General features: G+C 46.9%; 5 protein-coding genes across 5 annotated transcripts; 3 read left to right on the plus strand and 2 right to left on the minus strand.

The window, feature by feature from the left end:
• Positions 1–3,411: 3,411 nt before the first annotated feature.
• Positions 3,412–4,271, plus strand: F9C07_3648 (uncharacterized protein; the record flags this gene model as incomplete). Its single annotated transcript, XM_071511118.1, has 2 exons — positions 3,412–3,519; positions 4,191–4,271. The coding sequence occupies 2 exons, from the start codon at positions 3,412–3,414 to the stop codon at positions 4,269–4,271; spliced, it is 189 nt and encodes a 62-aa protein (XP_071366346.1).
• A 2,727-nt stretch (positions 4,272–6,998) lies between these two features.
• On the plus strand, positions 6,999–10,768 carry F9C07_2283237 (uncharacterized protein). The gene is made up of 2 exons (XM_041285771.2): positions 6,999–7,233; positions 7,380–10,768. The coding sequence occupies exon 2, from the start codon at positions 7,667–7,669 to the stop codon at positions 9,818–9,820; it is 2,154 nt and encodes a 717-aa protein (XP_041145941.1). The 5' UTR covers positions 6,999–7,233; positions 7,380–7,666; the 3' UTR covers positions 9,821–10,768.
• Positions 10,769–15,909: 5,141 nt separating this feature from the next.
• On the minus strand, positions 15,910–17,686 carry F9C07_2232294 (uncharacterized protein; the record flags this gene model as incomplete). Its single annotated transcript, XM_071509903.1, has 4 exons — positions 15,910–16,505; positions 16,846–17,211; positions 17,263–17,562; positions 17,611–17,686. The coding sequence occupies 4 exons, from the start codon at positions 17,684–17,686 to the stop codon at positions 15,910–15,912; spliced, it is 1,338 nt and encodes a 445-aa protein (XP_071366347.1).
• Positions 17,687–20,131: 2,445 nt separating this feature from the next.
• Positions 20,132–20,508, minus strand: F9C07_2106240 (uncharacterized protein; the record flags this gene model as incomplete). The annotated part of the gene is made up of 2 exons (XM_071509006.1): positions 20,132–20,252; positions 20,273–20,508. 2 exons carry the CDS (start codon positions 20,506–20,508, stop codon positions 20,132–20,134), a joined length of 357 nt encoding a protein of 118 aa, XP_071366348.1.
• A 546-nt stretch (positions 20,509–21,054) lies between these two features.
• Positions 21,055–22,795, plus strand: F9C07_1514944 (uncharacterized protein). Its single transcript, XM_041285772.2, has 2 exons — positions 21,055–21,714; positions 21,773–22,795. Exons 1-2 carry the CDS (start codon positions 21,256–21,258, stop codon positions 22,532–22,534), a joined length of 1,221 nt encoding a protein of 406 aa, XP_041145943.1. The 5' UTR covers positions 21,055–21,255; the 3' UTR covers positions 22,535–22,795.
• The last annotated feature ends 372 nt before the right edge of the window (positions 22,796–23,167 follow it).

The following is a 23,167-nucleotide window of genomic DNA, read 5'->3' on the forward strand; positions in this document are numbered from 1 at the left end:
CAGAAGTGCTAGCATATGCAATGTCATTAGAGTGATAGATAAAGCAATTCTTCTCGTTCGACCTGACGGACGAAAGCGACTACATCGGAATCTGTTGTCGGGGCATATGCTCGCCCACGTAAAAATTATCCGCTCGTACCTGCAACCACACATGGCGCTATCGAGGCATCACTGTGCTATTAGACACAGATATCCTCCAGTATCAGATCCGGGAAGAAGCAACACACTCCCCGTCTATTTGTCGTTTCTTCGCTCAGGCTAATCTGCACTGCCTGGTAGTTACACCCACAGTATAAATCTCTAATTGTACCAAAATTACTACCTTCTATCATAAATGATTGCGTTCCACAGAGCTGGAATAGGGGTTGACCTGCTATTCAAGAAGGCCTAGTAAACGGACAGGGAACCTTGAAGTTCATCATACATTCCAACTCCAACCATCGGCCAACCCAATTATGTGGATCCGACTTCAGCACTCAATCCATGAGAATCGACGGCGAAGAGTGTCGGACAGCTAGTTCCCTTTCTGCCATAATGAAAGAACGTTTCTCGCGGAGTCACTTCTTCGAGTGACTAGCCTGCGATGTCTGTAAAGCGCCTAAGAACATGCCAGGCAAGAAATAGGCTAATGCGCTAAGTTGACCAAAGGCCTGGGAAGATTCACCGTGTACCGGAGAGATCCTACATGCGGCCGTTGCGCACGACTCGGCCATGGCTGTGTTACAAATGTCATGAACAACATCGTGCAGCCCACTTGAGTCTTGAGAACGATATCCCACGTTTCTCGGGTTCACTAAGTGGGAGCCCCGCTGTATCTGATGCGGATGCGTGTTCGTCTGGTATAGGTAGCACCTCTATTTTGACGCTGACGTTAAAGGCGACTTTTCCTTCTAGTGGCTATACCGGCAAGGCCTCCACCCCGTAAGGCGTCAGCCTGAATATCGGTATCCAAGCCCGCGTGAGTGCGGGTGCCTACTCAGCTGAAGGTAGCGAAGATAGCTCTGAATGCGCATTATTCTCTAGACCGTGGTTTAACCATATGCTCCGTATTCTTCATCTCAAAGCCGGGATTGGTTGACAAAAGCAGGTAGGTCACGCGACACATGTATCTACCCACAAGCCATGGTTCTTCTCATGAGTCAGTAATCTCTAGTAGCTTCCGAGGGCCAGTTGAGCCGCGGAGGTGCATTGCTGATAGGCTCGTCTGTGTGGAAATAAGTCGCCACGCTTAGGCTTCTCTCGACGAGTCATAACATCTTACAGGTTAGGTCTTCTATCGAGCTAGCATGACCCTATAGCTGTTCAAATTAGCAGAGCTGTATGTATGGGTACAACGCCACCTCGGATGAATGGGATTCTCTTTCTCAGCTTCTCCCGTTTTGCTTCTCTTGCTGCCTATATCTCTCTTTCTTCCCGCCTTTCTACATCCGTCCTTCCGTGTCTTGTTCAGCCCTCGTGACAAAAGAGACTCGCGTCTGGCATTTAGGCAGCCGCACCGACTCGGATAGTTCGATGAACAGAGCAAAGGCTGGTTCATACTCGAACTACCAGAGATAAGCCGAGGTTCAGTGCGCCGGTGACTCAAAGCGTACTGTAATACCAAGATGGAGTCTGAATCAGATCATCTAGTCCATACAGTAATTACCCGGCCGTACTAGTATAGCCATGGAAGTCGGAACCGAACAATCCAAGGACGATGTCGATAACAACCATCGTGGTGGTTGTGCTCAAGACTCTATGAAATGCTTCTAATAATAGAAGCGGACGGAAAAACCATGTTTCACATGACACGAGTGCGTGATCAAGTTTAAGAGCACATCAACAAAAAAATCAAGGATAATGGAGACTGTCTAGAACATCGAGATCGCTTAGTTTCTCTAACGATCCGAAATCAGAAAAAATCATTCGATGGACTGAGTCGTTAGCGGATTAGTGTTGATGGGATGATAAGAGGGTTGTGTGTTGTGTGTGTTGTGGTTGAGGTTCGGTCGCAGTCCAGACCGGGGAGGGGCTGTGTTAGCTGCTGGTCCAGAACGTCCATGCTTCAACTTCTCGTCCGGGAAGGTGGAATGGAATACTCGTAATCTGCAAGGCATGCATGATGGGAAAGAATGTTCTATTCTGCAAGGGATGAAAAATATTTGATAATAGGAAATGTTCTGGAAGTGTCGATCTTGAGGCATGCATGTGACCTGTTGGGGTGATAAATCACAGCGAGAGATTGAGAGACATTGACTTACGTTGACTCTCATGGTGTCTGTCTAGGTATCTACTAGGTACTGCTTTGGAATAATTTTTTTTCTGCGATGTTGTTGGCGCATAGACTACAGTTGTATGGTGGAAGAATTACTTCAATGCAAGATGAAAATTTTTTCATAGTGTTAAGTGTTGAAGAATGTTTAGCCGGATGCTACTCTCAGACACCACATTCTTTGGACATACACAATCTAAGACACAAATGCATATAAAATCCTCCATACACACGAATCAGCCAAAAAGTATATTCAGCTTCACCCACATGGTTGACAGAGTCGTGTTCGCCGGAAATGTTTTTCCTTGGGCAGAGTTTCTCGGACATACCCCGTAACGAAGGGACGCTAATCAATCTGTCAATGTAACCGTGCCAAAATTTCGCCAACTAGGCTCGAATCGGGCATACTAGAACTCGGCATGACTAGAGAGTCCAGTATAAAGTAGGGCACTCGGCTGTGCAGCCCCGTGGTGCCGCGTTACCGAGAGAGATCTGATCGACCGGGCCGAATGGAGTGACCCAGTGACTTCTCTCCCTACCGTTTCCATAGTCTTTTTCTAAGCAGACGGTGCCCTAGAAAATGCTGAATAATTGATTTCTCACGTCGGAAAAATTTCGGTTTGTAATATGCCGTATATTAATCTGCAGAAATATATTGACCAGCAGGCGTTAGCTCCGACCGGTGAGTCGGTTAGGAGATAGTAGATAAAATTTCCTAGGTTACACTACGCAAGTCAACCGTTGCACCGACAGAATTTTCACAGCTGAGATAGCGTTTCAGCTGTCGTAAACGTGGCCGATCTAACGGCTGATAGGCTGTCTTGGTCTGTTCGTAGCTACGACCAAAGTAGAAGACTCAACGAGGCACGCGGCAGCCAGCGACCAACTTGCGTGTCAACCACACCCGCCGCCCATCCATCATAATGATCTAAGTGGGCATATGCACTGAGCGCAAATTGGTATGGAAGCCGATGAGGGTGAAAAATTTTTTCATTAAGTTCCACACGAATTCCCAAAGAGGATAGAGTCAAGATAGTCTGGAATCTGGATAATTGATAGGTAGGGGATCAGACATATCTCGGACTCTCAACGAGCGATTTTTGCGCACAGACAGCAACTTGACAATCTATGCCCAAATTTAGAAGGCTTCCAGAAATCCCATGGAAAACTCTAATCGCGCTTGTGCCGCCGATTGCCAAGCCCCTTTTCCGGGTACATGGGATTCTGAATCTGCAGCCACGTATCAACTGCATGTGGCTTGCAGTTTAGTATGACATCCCTGTGTATTGGTTATTCCGCTCGGTTCCATACACCCATTACGACGTAAGTTTACGCATGCCGACCCACTTGGTGCACACCAGGGAAGCCCCTGATTTGTGCTTTCGCTTCCAACCTCGGAATTACCACCCCCATACACCAAACCATTTCGTTCACCCTTGCTGATATCCCAACGGACGCCCCACTTGTAGGGTGAGTTCGCTTCAACGGGAAGTGGCTGTGCTTAGCGTACCTACAGCGATTTGGAAAACAGGCGACCAATCCCCCTGCCGGATCTCTGCCACATGAGACGCTAGAAGAAAAAATTTTCTTCCATGCATGTTCCACGCAGTCGATCTGGGTTCTGGCACGTAGGACAGGGCTGCCCCCCCGTGAGGCTAGTAGCCCCCATGAGGGTGGTTAAGGTGCTGACTAGTTTGGCCAATACCCCTGCTAGATTATTGCTTTCCGCAGGATCAACACCAATAGGATATCTCCCCTTCAGTTTTAATTTACTTTTCTTTTCATTTTTTCCCTACTCACGGCAATGGATATTCTCAATATACCGTGTTTTGGACTTCGCTTAGCCGGCCTCTTCTTCGTTTTTCCATTTTCCATTTAGATTTGTTTAGATTGCATAGATCGAAGTCATGATGTGATAGATATCCAAGTATGAGGAAAGGCCCCATTTGACATCCCCCATACCGAGAACCCAAACAGTAGTGGGGCCGTCCGTGATGCTATCATCGTATATGCCGCATAGGACAACCGTAGCATGTCATGTCATTTGCACGGGGAAACGTCAAATGATTGGAAAATTGGTCTGAACACCATGGGGCTATCAAGACAGACCCGCCGGTTGGTACCCATAATTTGACTACCTCCGAACCCCAGACCTACCAATGCCAGGCGAGATCCAACCTCACCATGTATGCTCCTAGGAGATATCAAAAGTCCCAAGTCCCCTTCCCCCGAATGATAGCGACATCGGTCTTCAGCTCCGGTAGGCAGCAACCACGGCCAAACCCGAGATAACCTTCCGGCAAATATAAGTCAATTACGTTGAGATAAAGACTTTGTGTGCTTGTAGATCTTTTGCCACACGTTTCAGCTGTCGTCCTGCGATGGGTATTTTGTGGGCCTTGTCAACGGATCCGGTGATTGGGTCGCTGGGTAGGAGATTTTGGCTTCTTTGAGTATGGCGTGCAGCTCTTGTTTCAACTTCAACTGCGAGATATACGAATCATCTATTTGAATCGATTACGTCTCTGGCGATTTGGTACGTTTTTCTGTTCCCCGGCTACCTTTGCGGCTGTTCAGCACCGTCTAAATGCCGGTAGCCCGAGTCCATCCTTGGTTATGTCGACGGGAGCTTATTCCCAACCGAGTCTAGTTACCTTTATCGTGATTCATGACTTCTGTGCGCTCGGGCATGGTCCGTAGGAATCGGCGATCTCTTGCTCCCCGATGATCGATACCTGGGGAATGCATGCTGGAGTTGATGTATCAACTTTTCCCACGTGAAATTGTCTTCTACTTGCACTTAAAAGGATTTTTAATCTTATTTTCCAATAAAGTCAAATTTCTTTTATTTTCTTTTATTTATTTTTTTTTATTTATTTTCTTTTGATAAACTCGGTTTTCCTTTCCCGAACTAGCGTCACCAGCCTTTGATAGCCTACAATAGCCGTGACTCAAATCAGGTAACCCTTCAACCATGTGCCATGGGCTTGACCTGTCATGCCATGAAGATGCGTCAGCTGACCAGTTAAAGGAAAGCATGCAGTCAACGTTGCATGCCCAAGTTGTTGGTTGTGGTCTAACCTTTTCTTTTTTCGTTCTCTCCGGCCGAGAGAGTCGAGACTGGCTGTCGGAACAGTGAGTGCCGACAAATCACGCTACTGGGTTTTGATCTGACATGAACCCGGGAACCGGGGTCCTAGCAAAGCTCCGAAGCATCCCCGACATGAACATGATTTATGCAGGACCCCGGGGAAGATTTGTCAAAACTTATCTGACAATGTTGGCAGAAAGCGATAGTACATGCCAGAAGCGCCGACTCGGGAGGTAACGTAAGGGCTACGCCGGACAACTCCGATACTTTGACCATAGCCCAGAGCAAGTCACTAAACCCAAACCGGTAACTTCCACTTAATCAGACATGACAAATGGACAGAGTTGGTTAGCGGATATGCACTAGCCACAGCAAAAGTGGCAGTGCATGTGGCTGGTGGAGTACTCCGTTCAGGGAAAACAAAGAAGAGAGCTGCAAAGGGAGATCTTCAAAGGGGGGGTTGGTGGAGTTAATCCACTGGGGAAAAACCGCGACATCACCCAATACTATTACATGATTCCTATCGCTGTATGCAGGCGGTTGAACATGTCACCTGTAAGGGACCCTGGTTTATGTCGTGGCCCCATCAGCACCTTGAGACACGAGATCTATCTCCCCATGGCAGTGGCTCAGCTCCCCGCGTAATCGGCCCGATGATTGGCTGCCCTAAGCCCCTAGTGTGAACGAAGAAAATTCATTTTGGCGCGGGTTGGGTAGGTATCGCTGTACTATATCGGGATCAGCCATACCCTCTCTTGCTGAAGACCGTGTGGATGGGGACCCGCCAATCATTGGAGCTATTATTGAATATTCTTGATGCTGGGTAATCGTGAGTGATTCATCGTGACATACGGAGTTAAGCAACGGTCTATACTATTATTTTAGTATTTGTAATAATTATAGAATCTACTGGAGATGAGTAATTTCTTTTTTGATTTTAAATCGAGAATGAATCAATCGGCAGTTTCTGGCCGAAACGGATTTAATTGCATATACTCCGTGGTCGGAGGTAAAGTGAGTTGTGGCTGATGTCGACGAAAGGAATGATGCATAAAAACTACTATGTAAGGGAGGGAAAAATAGAAAAATAAAAACAGAAGGAGAAAAAAGGAAAAAAAGCCATGCTGCATTGTTGAGACAGGGATTGTGGCTTGTACCCTGAACAATGGATCTCGTAGACAGATTTCCCGTTTCGTAGGGTTGATTGACAGTCAGTTGGTCGGGGGGGGGGGTGGACGACCGAATAAGCGAGCGACATTTGCTTTAGTTTTTTTCTTTATTTTTTTTTATTTTTTATTTTTTTTATTTTTTTTTTTGAGCCAGTGAACTATTTTCACAGCCGAGGGAACTTCTCGACCCCAGATGGATAATGCAGATCTAAGGCTCTAAGGCCCTTTTTCTGAATTTTTTTTTGGCACTAAAATAAAATAGGTGGGTAAATATTACTGGATCGCGGAAAGTCCGGTGTAAGTACGGAGTACGGAAAAGAGTTCTAAAAATCGAGGCGGTAATCTTACGATACTAGTTCATTGACCGGTTGAGTCATGATCGCCCGGGGGGATGCAGTGTGGGTGGGTAAGTTTTGTGTAATACTCGTTCGGTCATAGCCGGTACTACTAATGGGTCATGACTTAGCGTCAGTTTCCTTCCCTTTGGGACTGCAGGTCGCATCGTCAAACGTCATTGTCATCATAAAAGAGGCGCATTCCCCCAAACCGATTGACTTCTTTCCCTTCTACTCAATACCAACAAATCCACTTATTATTCTCCCTGAAACTTGTCATAGTTTATTGATCGATTGATCTTATCAAGCTCTAATCTTTTATATTCCTCAATTGTATTTCCTCTTACCTCCACACACCCACTTCGACATCCGTGATTGTTCCTCATAGTAGGTTGACCCGTACCAAAATACCGTGACGTCCTTTCTCCATCTTTGACTTTTCCCAACTTACGACAACTTTTCCACTCAACCTTGGGTCCACTCAAAACCTTCGTCATCTGGTAACAGATTTAACTAACCAGCTATCTCTAAAGTTTACCGCTTCTTCCCAAGGATTCCTAAGCGACTTGAGTCTACTACCGACTTGTCCCACCTCATTGGACTACGACCTGCCGGACGCTTCCAGACCCTTCGACCCACTCATTATCGCAGTTGTTCGGGGATAAAGATAATCGGATCTTGGGCCGTTGGAACTTTTATTTGGGAGGCTTGGTGCCATACCTAGTACTTAAACTCTGGAACCTCCCCCAGTGGCGAATCCTCTGAACTTCCCCATCCACTCCGGCGTCATACCCTTGACGTCCATTTGTTGAAAGAGAACATGTCCATGTACCCTTCGATACGCAATAAGGGTTTTATCAGTGAACCAACATCTACCCCCTTCATCAATTTCCAAGACCCCGTTTTCATCCAGGACGAGTTCCTTCCCGACTTGTCGCAGGAGGCCGCATTACAGTTCTACAACCAGCAACTACCCAGGCTCCAATCACCTTTCCAGTACCACTCGGGTCTTGAATTTTACTCTCCGCCATCTTCCGCGCCGTCGTCACCGACTTCCTCTCCAGCCTCTTCCACCACCCACCTGCCAGCGACCACAGCGGTGGCTGCGGAATACCCCAACTCCTTTGAGGCTCCTTCGATGACACCCGTGTCCTCCTATAACTCTGCATTCAACATTCAGCATACCGCGACACCACCGTCCTCACAGCCATACTTGTCACAATACCCCCAATACCTTTTTGAAAACTCCCCAATGTTGGCGCAACAGCCTGTCGCAAACACCCACGGCTGGGAAAACAACCTGCAGCTGCTGAGCTCGGCTCGCATGCAGCACAAGGCATCACCGAGTACCTCGTCGACTCGATCTGCACCTGCAGGGAGCTCGTACCAAAGATCTAACGCTTCTACGCTGTCGAAGCCTCTACCCACTCCCGTCCAGACACCTATCCAGAACTCGTTTCTCGCCGCGCCCTATCAGCAGAACTATGACACTTCGGTGCATGATGGTAGCCAAGCTGAAGCGGAGATGGTGAGACGGGCTGTGATGGAACAGCAGCAGAAGCAGCAACAGCAACAAAGTCACCATCAGCATCAGCCAAGTGATTACTCACTGGCACCTTCGGTATCATCAGTGAGCCACAACTCACCTGTTACTCCTCAGATAAAACCGGAGGAACTTGACGAGGCCTCGAAGGCGATGGTCAATGGTGAGAAACGATATCCTGATATAGACCGATGGATGGATGATTACTTACATCTCGATGCCTTTGCAGACTACAATAACCACAACGGAAACAACCTTCCGATCGGCATTCCCAAAATCAACCGAACTATGTCGGACATCTACCAAGATGAGCTCTATAACCCAGCTCTCATGCCGACTCCTCAAGTCTCCAAACAGACTACGAACCAGCAGAATCTTCTGAACCCGTTCAGAAACGTCTTTGCTGATCGACTGCAAGCCGCCAATCAGGGCCACATGACTGCACGGTCTCATTCTCCTGTTGTTAACATGCACCGGGATCGGTCTCCTTTCCGACAGAACTCGCCCCTGGCTGCTGAGTACAACAATGGGTTCCAGCAGCCCCAGATGGCGACCAGTGTGCCTATGACTCAAAATGTAGGCCAAAGTCAAGGAGAAGGAGAACCGAAGACTATGTCTCCTAAGGATGCCCTGTTGGACTTCAACGAGGGAGATGACGCCGGGATTCCTTTGTTCCCAACAAGTCAACCTGACTTCAACCTTGGTGAAGCACTCGGCCTCCGACGTGAAAGCTCATCATCCTTCCCGCAGTCGCAGAACTTTACTTCCATGGAGTCATTCCCCACGCAATACACTACACCGAATGGACTTCCCCAGCAGTATCCCTTCGCGCAGCAGCAACAAGACCATCAGCAGCAACAACAGAACAACCTCCTGCACCAGACCCCCGAATTCCCTGCATCCCTTCCTCACTTTGAGTCTACGAACAGTGATGCCGGGGTCAACAACGGTGTGGCTTCTCCACCGGCACAGCCCACAATGGCGATGCGCCCAGTGAAGGAAGAGATCACCCGCCCTGAGCGCACTTCTGCGGACAGTGGCACTTACACTTGCACTTACCACGGCTGCACGCTTCGGTTTGAAACGCCTACGAAGCTGCAGAAGCACAAGCGCGAGGCCCACCGTCAGACTACGCCTGGCGGCCACTTGGTTGGGCGCGATACTTCCGCACGCAACTCTCAGGCCGGTCCCCACAAATGTGAGCGGATCAATCCGTCTACGGGAAAGCCATGCAATTCTGTTTTCTCCCGGCCTTACGATCTTACCCGGCACGAGGACACGATCCACAACGCACGCAAGCAGAAGGTCCGGTGTCATCTGTGCACGGAAGAAAAGACCTTTTCGCGTAATGATGCGCTGACCCGGCACATGCGAGTGGTGCACCCTGAGGTCGATTGGCCCGGCAAGCAAAGAAGGAGAGGCAGGGAGTAAGCCTGAATGGGTTGTGGTGTCAGGCGGGCATACCTCCCATTCGACTTCTACATCCAACATGGCTACGAATACGCAATTGGAACACGACAAATGGGAAGATCCATTTTGGGGAGGTCCCTTTCGGAGCTCCCTCTGGGTTCCACCGTTTCCATGCCCCCATTGAGTCAAGATGACGCCGGAAAGCCTCTGACGTCATTATTATACCTGAAAGGGAAAGGACTCGCTACCGGGGCCGGATCGTCGGTCTGACTTCCGTTTCGGGAGTATTGGCCTTGTGGCCTTGCAGCCTGGTGCAGCACTCATGACATCATCTTCGATGTCCATTCCTCAATGACGTCACTGTTCAACAGATCGGATTCTGTTGATGTTATCGGTCACTTTCTTTTTCTTTTTCTTTTCTTTCGCGATTAGATGGCCTCTTGTGATGACGCATGTGAATTCTTTTTCTTTTCGTTTCTCTTTCCTACGGTACCATACAGGTGTGGTGTTTCGAATTCAGACAGCCGGCTCAGTATTTATCCTTTTTTAATTGCGGTTTTTTTGCGATTTGAGCAAATGTGGGTCTTAGATCTTTTTCTATTGTTTTGAATCGGTTTTACCACTGGGTGGTTAAAATGGTCGCATCCAAAAAGAAGCAACGGGTTCATTGGGGGTTTGTTTCACACTGATATTACACTTATCATATTCATTCTGCGGTTGGTTCTACAACGTTCTCGAGCAAGCCTTGTTACGAATTCTTTTTTTTTTTGTTACGATGTACAATATTCATTTTCATCCTGTACGATCACTATGATATGACGTCTGCATGTTTCTTTGATTTGCATTGGGCTGGCATGGGTGTGTTAGGACGGTGTACAGATTGTGCATTGGATTGGTGTGTACAGTATGACCAACATGTATAAATAGTCACTTGAATGAACCGCGAGGTCACAAAAATTCCTGATCCACCAGAGCCCTCCTTATTAGTAAAAAGTCCACATAGGTTGCCTAGTATTAAGCAATCAGAAGCTTTGAGACTTTGACAGCTCCGCCCTGTCAAAGCTCAAGCTTAGCTTCCCCTCACTTCGCTTAGCAAGTCAAGCCATCATCACCATCACCGCCCGCCATAGGCATCAAGCCTTCCCAACAACTAGTCTTCAGAATACGAGCACGACTACGTATCCTTCGCCCGCAAGAATCAAATGACAATCCAGAAGATAAGACGGTGGAAATGAAGACCAGCCGCGTGCTTCCCACTGGACATCTCGTCTCATCAGTCGGATCCCAGCAATGGAAATCGTCAACATCATCACCCTGTCCAACCCGTCGATCTTCCCCGCCCAAGTCCCCACTGCAATTTCCACTGCGATCAGCCGTTATCTGTGTTGATTCGCCAATGGGGTCTCTTCACCTCTTACGAACATGATCCATTCCTGCATGTGTCTGCTTATATCCAGGCCCATCAGTATTACGGATGTTCGTTATAAACTGTACACAGGGAATACTCCTAATTGTGGTATAATCTGAAAAGAATGGAATTGGGAATTATTAGGAATTAAAATTAAAATTAAGAACGGGGAACATTAAGATTTACTGACATGAATCAGAACCTTCATAGGCCATGATTCGTATGTGTAACGCAATGTGGTATGCGGGGGGGTTGGGAAACAGCAGCCCAATATTGAGACTTTTTGACGGGAGGGAGTGGGGGTGGAATTGAATTGGATTGAATTGAATTGTTCTTAGAGACATTGGTTGTAAGTATTTGTGTACAGTATGTATGTATGTATGTATGAGATTTGTGGCGCAGTTACTACTACATAACTAGTCGTTGACTATTGAATCCATTTGTATCGACTTAATTTTAATCGCTACTGCTGTAGACCTGAAACTGAACTCAAATTTGAATCTCGAAAACATCCCTTTTTTACAAAAATTCTTGCTCTGAAATATGACAAAAGAGAAAATCAGACAAAGCAAGTCGAGGCATGCGTGTGATCTCAGATCTACTTCAGTTTGAGGTAACTTCGATATCATCATTCAGTCATACGCCTTGTTTGCGAGGTACAACTTACTTGAATCATGGACAGGTAGTAGGTAGTACTGTAGTACTGTAGGAGTACTTACATACCGATGACGGGGAAAGGGGTTTTTTTTGTATGTACAGTATTGTAAGATTTGATTCCTGCGGCGTTGATCATGACGACATTGTCTCGGGTAGAGATCCACTGGGCTGGATTCTGTGGCTGAGGTGGCATTCTTTTACTTCTTTTTTGTTTATTGAAGTATGTACTTGTCAATTATGTGAATTGATATGGTGAATTGTGGTATTTCTCGATTGTGGGTGAATGTACTGTGTTTAATTAGTGACAAAGTATTGTGCCGTCTTGTAGTGTAAAGAGCCAAGTTATCTCTCGGGTGAAGTACCCATCCAATTATCTCTCATTGAGTAATGACTACTGTGTACTTACATTGGTCCCGTTCAAGACAGTCCTTGGGAGATTACTTGCAGAGGTGCTGAAACGTCTTGTCTATCATTGTGGCTTGGTACCCTTGTCAGGAGTTGGTATCGAAAGTCCTCGTGGGATCTGATTGTTTGTAGATCTGTTAGTATGGTAGATTATGATCTGCAGTTGTGAACTACTGATGCAGATTAAAGAGTAGGTTAGTTTGGGTTTTGTACTGTATTATTGACTTGATGGGCAACCGCTAAAGTCAAATGGTAGTACCAGCTGTGTACATATTATCTACGATATGATGTATCATTCTGGAAGAGCTATCTATACTTCAACATAATATCCACTATTGATATCAGGCCCGGCAGGAGTTTCCTTGCTGTCTGCTACGAGAGGCTCTGATAGATTGGCCCGTTTTGCTGATGGGTACCTCATTCAAGGTATCCGTGAGCACCATACAAATATCTTGACTTAACTCCATTATTTAGCGGAAGTCTCCTGTCATCTCACCTCACTCTAACCCTCAACTACGAGCAACAACAATATATGACTAGCTTGCTTCACAACTATCAGCCCCTCCTCCTGTATATCCCGACATCATGAAGTCCCCCTCCATAACTCCGACTGCGCTTCTTGAAGCCTCCGACTCTCCAGATCCTCTTTCTACGCCATTAGACTACCAGGTAATTGATAAATAGGCTAACCTTCTGATTGCTGAGTCGACAGTACCTGATGGATTGCTCTCTCTTTTGCCCAAACTTGTCATCGAATGTAACTGCCCTCGTGCTGACAGATCTACATCAGATAGTGGTGGGAAGATTGGAAGGATGTAGGCCTGCATAACAGCACTCATTGATACTAGTACGAAGATGGTCAGATCAATATTGGCGCACTCCCGATATTGGTCTCACATTCGATAAAACTTGAAGCCCCTTTGATATTAGACAATAGTCTACGGATCCTGACACTCAGGTCTCCTCCCGTATTCTTGTCAACCACTTCAACCAAGCCTTCTATGACTCATGAGGGTTATATGCAGGATCCGTGAAAGAGTTCTTCCACAGCGGACTAAAAGGGACGAATTCTTTGAAACAGCAGTTTGACACGAAAGATGTCAACAGGCTAGATATGATACCAAAGTATATAGCAGCCATGTCGAATAGATCCATTGCGAAGTCGCTCAAGATCCCTGCATTTGCTACCTCATATCAATGGTTTAGTTTCTCCATCAATGCTGAACTACGGGCTATACGGTGTCAGCTTTAGAAGCCCATATGCAAACCAAGCGTAGGTTCCTCCAAAGGGTGCAAAGATATCAATTGCGCGACGTCTCTTTTGCAATAGGTAGTTTTGTGATAATGGCCTATCTTCATGATACAAACTGGAATTGCATTTCCTACCTTAGACTATACGTATTGCCATTTCCTACATTCTCTGCTGAACGGGCCGATAAATCTGCTATTCAGAATCCTTTAGTTTATCTATCTGTGTAGTCTCTAGTCCTTCTTTCTAGTATCTAGTGAGATATCCCAGGAGAGAAGAAAAACTGGCCTTATTGGTATAGAAATTTTGAGAGATCGCGTGTAGAGAAAGAAAAACAGAAAGGGAGAGAGAGAAAGAGAGAGACGATCTTGCGGATTGATCTATATAATCTATTATCCCAGATGAACCGATCACGATGTGTCGACATTCCCACTTTCTACCTCCTCCGTTTGTAGTTACTTCTAGAGTTGATATCAGGTCGAGTTGAGGCTTGTCAGGGTGAATGGTAGCACCGTCAACAATAAACACCTTCTATAAACCAAGCTAGTAATTCCAGAGCCAAGGACACCGGGCAGTATGCCACTGCCGACGCAAAGTGCATTTGAAGGCGCGGGGTCAGCTGGAATACCACTTAGATTTTTCTCCGAATCAATTCTGTAATCGAGCATAGCACTCCAGTCTGGATTGGAGAGATGAGGCGGGAGCAGTGGCTTTGATGTAGAGCGTTGCTAGATATTTCATAGTATGTGGTGATTCTGTCAGGGTTTGATCTGGATTCTGATATACAGTTGGGTTGGACGAGTCGGACTTAGGACGCAACTGTCGTCAACCTTGGGGCTATTGTCGGTCGTAGAAATGCTTATAGATTCTGAATTATCTTATATGTTAGTGATATGCTACTTTAACTGTAGTATATGATGGGTTGTGCAAATGCGTACACACAGTCCCAGTTTTGATTATGGTTCGAGTTGATAGATAAGAGAAACAAACTCTACCTGCTACGCAGGGACAGAAGCACGTGGTGGAGATAGTGGTAAGAGTTGGGTTACTTCCTCGCATTGAAGAGGTTAAATCCATATTGTTTTTCAATTATCTGACTCATTCTATAGGGGACTTAGTTTTTATTCGTATTCTTGGCTATGATGGTGCACCTACATCATCGAGAAAATACTAGTTATAGAAACTTAGGAAAGTAGAAAAGCACGAAGCTCTGGTAAAGGGAACATGTGTGCACGAAAGCTCTTGAATGACGGTCAGGCTTACAAAAACGCTCTATACACCCTTGTATCCAAGTTTCCTCACGTTGCCCTTTCAAGATGGTGCTGTCATAGTCGACTCCAAGTTGTTGGGCAAGTTGATCATGCTTCACACGTCTGCAAATGTGAAATGGAAATATCAGGCGAAGGCTTTTCTGACGTCTTTAGTACCAGTGCAACTTGATCTAACGGTTATGGGTCTTTGTGATATAGTGATAAGAAACAGCTCATCAAAAGCACACCTATCAATGGATAGTAAAATGCCTCGTACCTGGAGTTAGGAGCCGACACGATAACAAACCCTCACCACTACGGCACTTATTAGAAAGCCATTTCAGTGACCGGCAGGTCTCACAATGCCGTAGACAAACCGCCCACAGCTGTGGCTTGCCGGCCCTCGTCACCTTCAATCTGTGTCAGGTGTTGTCTAAAGCTCCCTCCTGACCGCACTGGCCGGCTGTATCAGTGACAAACACTAATGACGAATCCATTATTGCCAAAAATAAAGTACGGCATAAATATTTTGAGCGGTCATTATGCCTGCTTCCAAGGTCATTGTAAGCCTGCAGATCTTCGGCCCCGATGAGTGGCCGGGAGGCAATTTCCCTCCTCGCCCTCAATGGCCCGGCCTCGAATGTCTATGCATTAGAGCATTAGTAGATGCAAGACTACTCCGAATCTGGTCATGTCCGGTTTCACTAGATTGTTGGATTCTCCGAAGTTTCTCCCGTCTTATGGAGTGTGACTGCCTGCCAGGCTGTGTTGAGAAGAAGCAAAGAAGAGACCTCGGCGATGTGATGGCGGATTTTTGGGTCGCCGATTGCAATTATAAGGGGTAATAGGAATAATAAGGCGTGTTCTTAATTATAACTCCGCGCGTGACCAAAATATGAACGGCTTTTGTATGGCAGCTGCATCGGTACAGGGATTAGTAGAAACACATCTCGATTATTTGCCGAGGGCTACCATGGGGAAAAAGCGCCTGCAGAATCAGATTGCTTCACTGTGCTTCGAAGGTTAGAAACCCTGCTTGGTTACTGCATTTGCATTGAAAAAGACCCGAAAAGGAAAAGACACATCTTGACAAGATTTTAAGAGGCGAAAGGCTGCTATTATCTACAAGGGTACTAGAAGCTCATCCCGGGAAAGGCCACATCGCTCTTGCTTCGTCGGGGGATTTTTCTCCAGCCATTCGCTTGATGTACAAAGATAGAAGCTCCCTGTTTTGCCTCCGCTTCTCTTCAATATCGAGCTGTGGAGCGATCCAGCCTTCAGCATCGGTATCCAGGCATTCCTGAGCGAGTTGTTGGACCTCGTCCCAGGCTTGGTATTCAGCAAATTGATGCTCGTGTGTGGTGATCTCTTCATTGCTGAATGAATAAGGACATTGTCCAGTGAAGCCCAAACTTGACCAGTTGCGGAAAATCTCTATCAAGCATTCCCGGAGTGGAACAACGCCAACTTCAGAGACTTCTCCACAGCGGATGAAGAGTTCTCGAAAAACACGGGGTATATTCATGGCGTTATGTGCAACTCCATTTTCAAGGACTGTGGCAACTTCGTATGCTTTGGCTAGCTTGGACTGGGACCATTCTTGTAAAGCAGCAGCTTTACCTTCTTCGTCTAATTCATCGAAATCACCAGGGAGTTTAGGTTGCACAAGCCCTTTAGTGTAATTTTGCGGAGGCTTTAGAAAGACAGGCCACTGGGCTTGAAGAAAAAGCGGAAGGACTGACAAAGATTGGAAATCAATTAGCGATACTATCTTTTGAGTTCTCGCCAGGCGCAACAAAAATATTGCCCATATGAAGGTCACTGTGCCATAGTGTAGGTTGAGCGGATTGGGATAACACTGGATGAGAATCCAGCACCTTCATGAGATCCATTGTGTGATTTAGAAGCTGGGTTTGTTCCTGAAGGCTTCCTCGACTAAAGGTAGGTTGCTCATCATTTGGGCGTTTGCGTGAGATCTGATATAGCTCTCGCTTTGCAACTGATATCCCGAATTCTGATACTGTATACTCTGTGCGATCCTTTAGTTTGTTTATCTAGCCAAACTTGGGGTTCTTACAAGGCCCATAATCAAGTTTCTCACTTTGAGTGGATAAGACCGCAGCTGAGTCGGTGCTAAACGAGCGACCACAAGAGGGACCAATACATATGCTCCCGTTAAGTTCTTGGCACTGTAAACTGCTCACATCTGCTTGACGATACAATCCACCATACGCAGGGAAGCGAATAGCCGCAAGCTGAGCCTCGAGCTTGGTTAGATTTTTAATAAGCTCCAGTTTTTCAATTTCTGCCATTTTCCCCCATTGCTCAAACAATGGAACTCCTGCGACCTTCTCCATGATAATATATTCGGCACCCACAGGATTTGAATCGTCTGAGGACCAGGAAAAGACCCGTGGGGCAGGAATACTCGTATATTTTCTCACTGGTGTAACGAAGATGAGTAAGTAGGGAAACTATGATCAGGAATACATACCATATTCTAAGACGCCTACCTCACATGCTGTTGTAAGGGAGGTTGGTCCAGCGATGCGACAGGGAAGCTTCGCAATGACTTCCTTTCCATTTCCCTTTTTCATTAGAAGAGCCTTGCTAAAACCTCCTTCGAGCTTCTCGATAGTTACGATACGAGATGAGTCCCCACCGGCGGAAGCAGCAACGTCACAAAGAGTGTCTAAGTCGAAATTCAGATAACGCCGATTAAGCTGGCGTTGTTCGTCGACAAGGAAATGTCCATTAGTATATGCGAAGAGCTCTTCGCGACTGATTGGCTTGCCTTATTCAGTTAAGGGGTGCCCGTTGTTATGGTCATTGTCATGCTTACCACGGCAAAGTAGGGATATCTGAGCTATTTGCTGCGTACGCTGTATCCGTTTAGAACTCCTAAGGAGAGATAGCATTATAGCTAGCAGAATACTGAATGGTCACGGTCACTTGTTGTGTAAAGGAACATCATCAGATATCCAGACTCACGTGTCCGGCCCGACAGGTTATCCCGAGCGCAAGGGTTCATTTTCATTCATGCTACAATGACATTTTCATCTCTCCGGTCCCCGACATTGCTCAATAAACTTCTGTTTACCCCTTTGGCTCTTTTTCCTTTTGTGTCTGTTTTGCCCCCAATATTGAGTACTGTTTTATCTGTCCTGGTGATCCTATCAGGATGATCAATTGGCCTTTTAAGACGGGCTGAAGGATCCTACCCTCATTCTGGGGTAAAGAGACAACCAAAAACAGGGTAAAGAAAAGAAAGAAAGAAAAGCAAAGAAAGGAATGATCACTTTTATCTTGGCAGAAATAGAAATATGGGGCTAATGCTGATCCTCTCATGTTGACCAAATTTGGCTGCCTCACAGTATGGGCGACTTGGCGACAGTCATATTGACAAATCCAAGGTAAATACCTCTAGTTCTTCACTTGGTACATGACTATCCGCATCAATTTTTGTTATACTAAAGATGATAAGCTATCTGAATATAACTAAGCGCTAGTCTACCGGATTAGCAAGCGATAGTGCCAAAGGCCACGTTTTCTATCGCCAGCACCACACGCGCAATTGTTCCCTTTTTTGCTCTCGCTGAGTCGATCGACAAGATGTCCCGCATCCTTCACATTACTATAGTGACCAACTAGGATCAATTCTCCACCCTGCTTCAAATACGTGGGGAAGACTTTCTCTCTCACGTACGGAGTATGTACATTCATTTTGACCGCTCAATGTGCTTCAATGCCTCGAGCCAAGCATGGCATGGACTATCGTTCCAGCTCATTCCACCAGTAATCACTTTGATTGGTCGACACCGAACATGGCTATAATAAGCGTTGTAAAGCGATTATCGATCAGCTAGTCATGCACGCGTTCGAAATTAGCTAGTAACCGGTACCCTTTTCACCGTCTGCAGGGATGGTTAACCGGAAGCCACCGGATTGGATGTGAAGCTCTACTTCCACTGTTCCATTGGCCTGATGCTTTGAGGTAAGATCGAAGCAGAAAGAATGGAAATTGACACAACAAATCAAACCTGCGCTTGAAGAATAAGACTGGAAGGAAAATGGGAAAGAAGGACACTGCCTCAACCGTTGATCGCTTGCCAATCATAATCTGAAGCTCTCAGTTTCAGGTCCCCTTTAACCTTATTTTTATTCCTCATGTTCCCATACTCGTTACCCACTAGGAGAAACTAATCTGAATCCACCTTCGTGTGAGCTACACCGGACCGGTATGGCTTGTCTCCTTTGAGAAGTCCACGTCCCGCCGACCCGCCGGAGTTTGTGGCTTAGCCCTGCTAGTGATATAGACCTACCTCGGCTTTTCGCTACGGCTAGCACATCATTCAAGACTAATTGATTTCCATCCAGAACTTGTCTCAAATTGGAAAATGGAAAGTGAGACAGGAGCGTATGAGCTTCTTCCTTGACTATGAACTTTGGTTAACCTCTGTTGGAGGAACACTCAAGCGTTACTTTCCTTGTCCACACAAGGAACGTGAGCTTCTAAATCCCCCAAATTGACAAGCATCGGGCCGAAGAGGGTTACATCTTGAACAGTTTGAAGTATTGACTGGAGCTAAGTATTTCTGATGAATGGGCAGTTACAGTCGTGGCTCCGGACCCCAGGAGTCATGCCGATAATGTCGATCAGTAGCAAGAACTTTTTACCTTTGAAAGCCTTGGCTTCTCTATTATATCCCGAGATTCACTGGCTGCCTACTGTAACAGGCTCTAGTGTAGGTACTCCATTCAAGACCACCTAATCACAATACATGCATAACGGTACGTAGACCCTGCGAATCACGTGGATAACCCTAGCCACATACTTTCCACGTTAGAGGCAATATGTCCCAGTCCAGGACTCCAGATGGGCCATCAAAGCTGGGGAAAGTGGACACTGTCAGCCCATATTTTCATTCTACTCGTTTCTCCGAAGATATGCCCAGATATGGTACGAAAGGCTATCAATAGGGGAGACAGATGGCGGATTGGTTGAAGCTGATCTTTTTCCAGTTAGGAAAGGCAGTTCTGCTTCGTATTCGAGGAGTTGTCATTGCTTACAAGCCTGTGGAAGACACAGAGGACTCTCTATAATATATTTTTAACGCTTTTTACTTCTTTTCTTGTCAGTACCATCCGCCAAGCTCGCATGACAAGGCATCCGTTATTCGATCTAATGTACGCGTACGCGCGGACTTTCACACCCTAGATTGACTGCGATTGCATACCGTTACTGCCTAGACCACGGGTATGGTGCAATGTCCGAGCGAAATTATCAGGGTCTATCTAGAGATAAAAGCTATGATGTTTGTTATCATCGTTATCATCCCTTTCGCCACCTTTCCCATACGCATTCACTTGTTCTTCTTGGCCGAAACCATCGCGCACTTCTTTGAAACGACCACTTGTACAGGCCGAGGAAGAGTAGTATCTGGTAATCGCTCGGCACGGACGGTAAGGATGGCACTACTCAAACTCAACGACGTTAAGCATACCGCTGATCGACGTGGCCGGACCGTTGCCAGAAACCATCCTGTTCCTCAGCCGAGAAGCTAAACCGCTTTGATTTCAACCGGACAAGTGGGTCGGGTCTGAATCCTTCAATTCCAGAATTCAGGGCGGCGGGTGACAAAGCGGAGTTACCTGTCTGGGGCCTTTGACGATTTGTCCGCTTGGGGCGCATGTCCAGAAAATAGACCGAGCCATATAATGTCCTATGATCTGGGGGCATTCTGATTGTACTGTACCATGTGTTTCTAGCGCGAAGGAAATGTATCGAGCTAGTCGAGGCCTTTGGCGCAACCAGCAAGTTCCGGCTGTCTTTTGCTTCCGATGGCAACTCTATTTCTCATTGGAGCCTTGATATGCATGTCTTCATCCAGGGCGGCTAGGGTTCAGATCCTTCTATTGCAAACCTTCCTCTCGCACCCTCCTCCACAGTTGATCAAAATTGCTCTCATTGATGCCCCGGGCGATGAATCCTTCGCTCCGCGCGTCCCTGCTTATGGACGGGCATGCGGCTACCCGGTGATTAGTCCTGGTTTGAGACTATCCTGGGCAAAGAGAAACCAATAAGAGGTGTAGGACCGGCGTTGACACTAGCTGATGAGCCTGCAGATGAGGGATATTAAAGTTTGCGAATGCTGGACCCTCAATTAAAATCTGACAGGAGAGGAAGCGGGTCTCGGGATGCCAATCAGATTCACTGATACGTTAGAACGTGTATTAATCTAGAGATCAAAGAAAACGGAAAAGTCCCCGGTTGTCCTGCGGAATAAGATACGCTGGTTATCCATGCGGGCATCTCCCTAAGCCAAACCATTAATCCGGTATCCCGACTGATTTAGGTCTAGCGTGATGCCCGAAGCGGTCACGATCTATATATTCATTCCATCGCTCGCCATCCAGCCAGAATCCCCACTGGATCAAGATACCTCGTCCCTTCAACACAGATTACAATACCCATATATATCCCGCAATGGTCTCTTCCTCCGAAGTTCCAAGTCACTTGTCCACTAGTTGGAAAGCCACCGAAGCCCCTTCTCGACGTTCATCGCCCCGTCTCTGCTCTGCATGCGACGCTTGTCGGCAGTCTCGTGTCAAATGTACTGGTGGTAACCCATGTCAACGTTGCGGGAACAATGGTGCAAATTGTCACTACAGTGTTTCGCTGAGGAATGGAAGGCTGAAGGCGAACAGAGTGCAAAAGCCGACTGCTCAAGCTTCACCTCCCTACAGCGGGACTCCCCCCGGTAGACATGGCCGCGGAAGCTCGAGGGACCTACACATGAACGACGGCCTAAGTGCGAACACAAACACAATATCCGCTCCGCAGTCTGTCTCCAACGATGGGCTGTCTTCATGTGATAAACATACCTCACTCACGGGACCCTATTTTGCAGCTGGAATGAACTACAGTTCCTTACTGCAAGTATCAGTATGTCTTATCCCGTCGCCCTTTATGGTGCATGCTGACTCCGAATTGAACCCCACAGGCTGATCTAAATGTTCCCCACCGATTCAACACTCCAACGGAATCTGCAACCTCAAACTTGGCTCTGTCGTCAGATATGCTTCTCGGTATAGGCCTAGGTTCTTGCAGTTCTACGGATGATGAGTGGAGTTCTTCAACCGGAATCTCTGGTTTTAATCTGCCACCAAGTCCGTTTGACTTCAATAGTCGGCCTCGTTCAGCTAGATGTGCGTGTATGAGGGCACAGCTGCTTTGCATCGCTGAGCTAAGTGGGGCTCAAGAGGAAATCGACCATATGGTCCTGGGTTCCATTTTGGAACTATCTCGTCAAACGTGTGAGCAAATTAGGCAAGAGCTGTCCTGTACGCTCTGTACAAAAGATTCAACCCGGTTTATCATGACGATGGTTGCACTCCAACACCTTACAAACCTCTTCTGCAGGGTGGCCAAGAATGGCGCATGGTATGTCTCGAATGCGCGGCTGGGCTTAGGATCATTTCGGCTGTCCGAGGAAGAAGATCGAGCGCACAAGAGCTTGCTCGTTGTCTCATCTCTGGGTTATGTAGATAATATCCTGGACCTCCTGGGAAGCTCGGTGCGAGAGTTCCATTACGCAGAAATTGTGCAACAGAATACTGGTGAAACAGCAACAGAGACGGGTCGTTCTAATCTTAAATGGATCATGGAGACGGTATCCCGCTTGAGGTGTCAAGTCCAAACGATGATCAAAGTGGTAGCGGGGTTAGATTGGGGACGCACTACGAGTGGCATTCAGCAGGGATAGTCATGGCTGTTGAAATCGGGGGGTACCCCTGGAGCTAATTTATGACCTTTCAATAATAGTGATGAGACCAGCCGCGGATTTCTGCTATCTCCTTGCCCGACTAGTGGGCTGACCGAATCACCGTATCGCTTGTGGCTGGTTAAGTTGCTTCTGACCGACTTCTTGCCAAAGCTGGCCATACCTGTGGGTCAATCCTCCTGGTGATTGAGCACACAGAGTCAGTCACTGTCCGGACAGCTCACGCACTACAACTTCTACACCGTTTACATGGAAACGTTTTATGACCAATCTCAAGCATGGTCCTCAGTACGCCTGGAGAGGCGTTTCCCAACACCGCGTCGCCAAAGCCTTACAGTAGTTAACCTGCTGTGGTGGAATCTGACGGTTCAGATTTTCCAATACATTGATCCGTCTAACCGAACGACGCCAACCTGGATCCGAAAAGGTCAAACAGAAGCACTACGGTAGGCAATACCCGGTGACCCTCATTAGAGAGCATTGCCAAAGCTGGACCTGAAAGCTATGACCATGGCTATCAATCCTCCGTGCTTTGTTATGGGTTTGGAAGGAGGAGAGTACTTCTCAACTCTGATAGTGAAAAGGGTGGTTCAACTAGGGAGCGAACCCTACAGG

The sequence above is a fragment of the Aspergillus flavus genome, chromosome 4 (genome assembly GCF_009017415.1).
Source record: "Aspergillus flavus chromosome 4, complete sequence".
Taxonomy (NCBI): domain Eukaryota; kingdom Fungi; phylum Ascomycota; class Eurotiomycetes; order Eurotiales; family Aspergillaceae; genus Aspergillus; species Aspergillus flavus.

Coding starts and splice junctions, on each gene's coding strand:
- F9C07_2283237 (XM_041285771.2), top strand. CDS start 7,667: ATGTCCATGTACCCTTCGATACGCAATAAGGGTTTTATCAGTGAACCA.
- F9C07_1514944 (XM_041285772.2), top strand. CDS start 21,256: ATGGTCTCTTCCTCCGAAGTTCCAAGTCACTTGTCCACTAGTTGGAAA. Junction 21,715..21,772: donor GTTCCTTACTGCAAGTATCA/GTATGTCTTATC, acceptor TGAACCCCACAG/GCTGATCTAAATGTTCCCCA.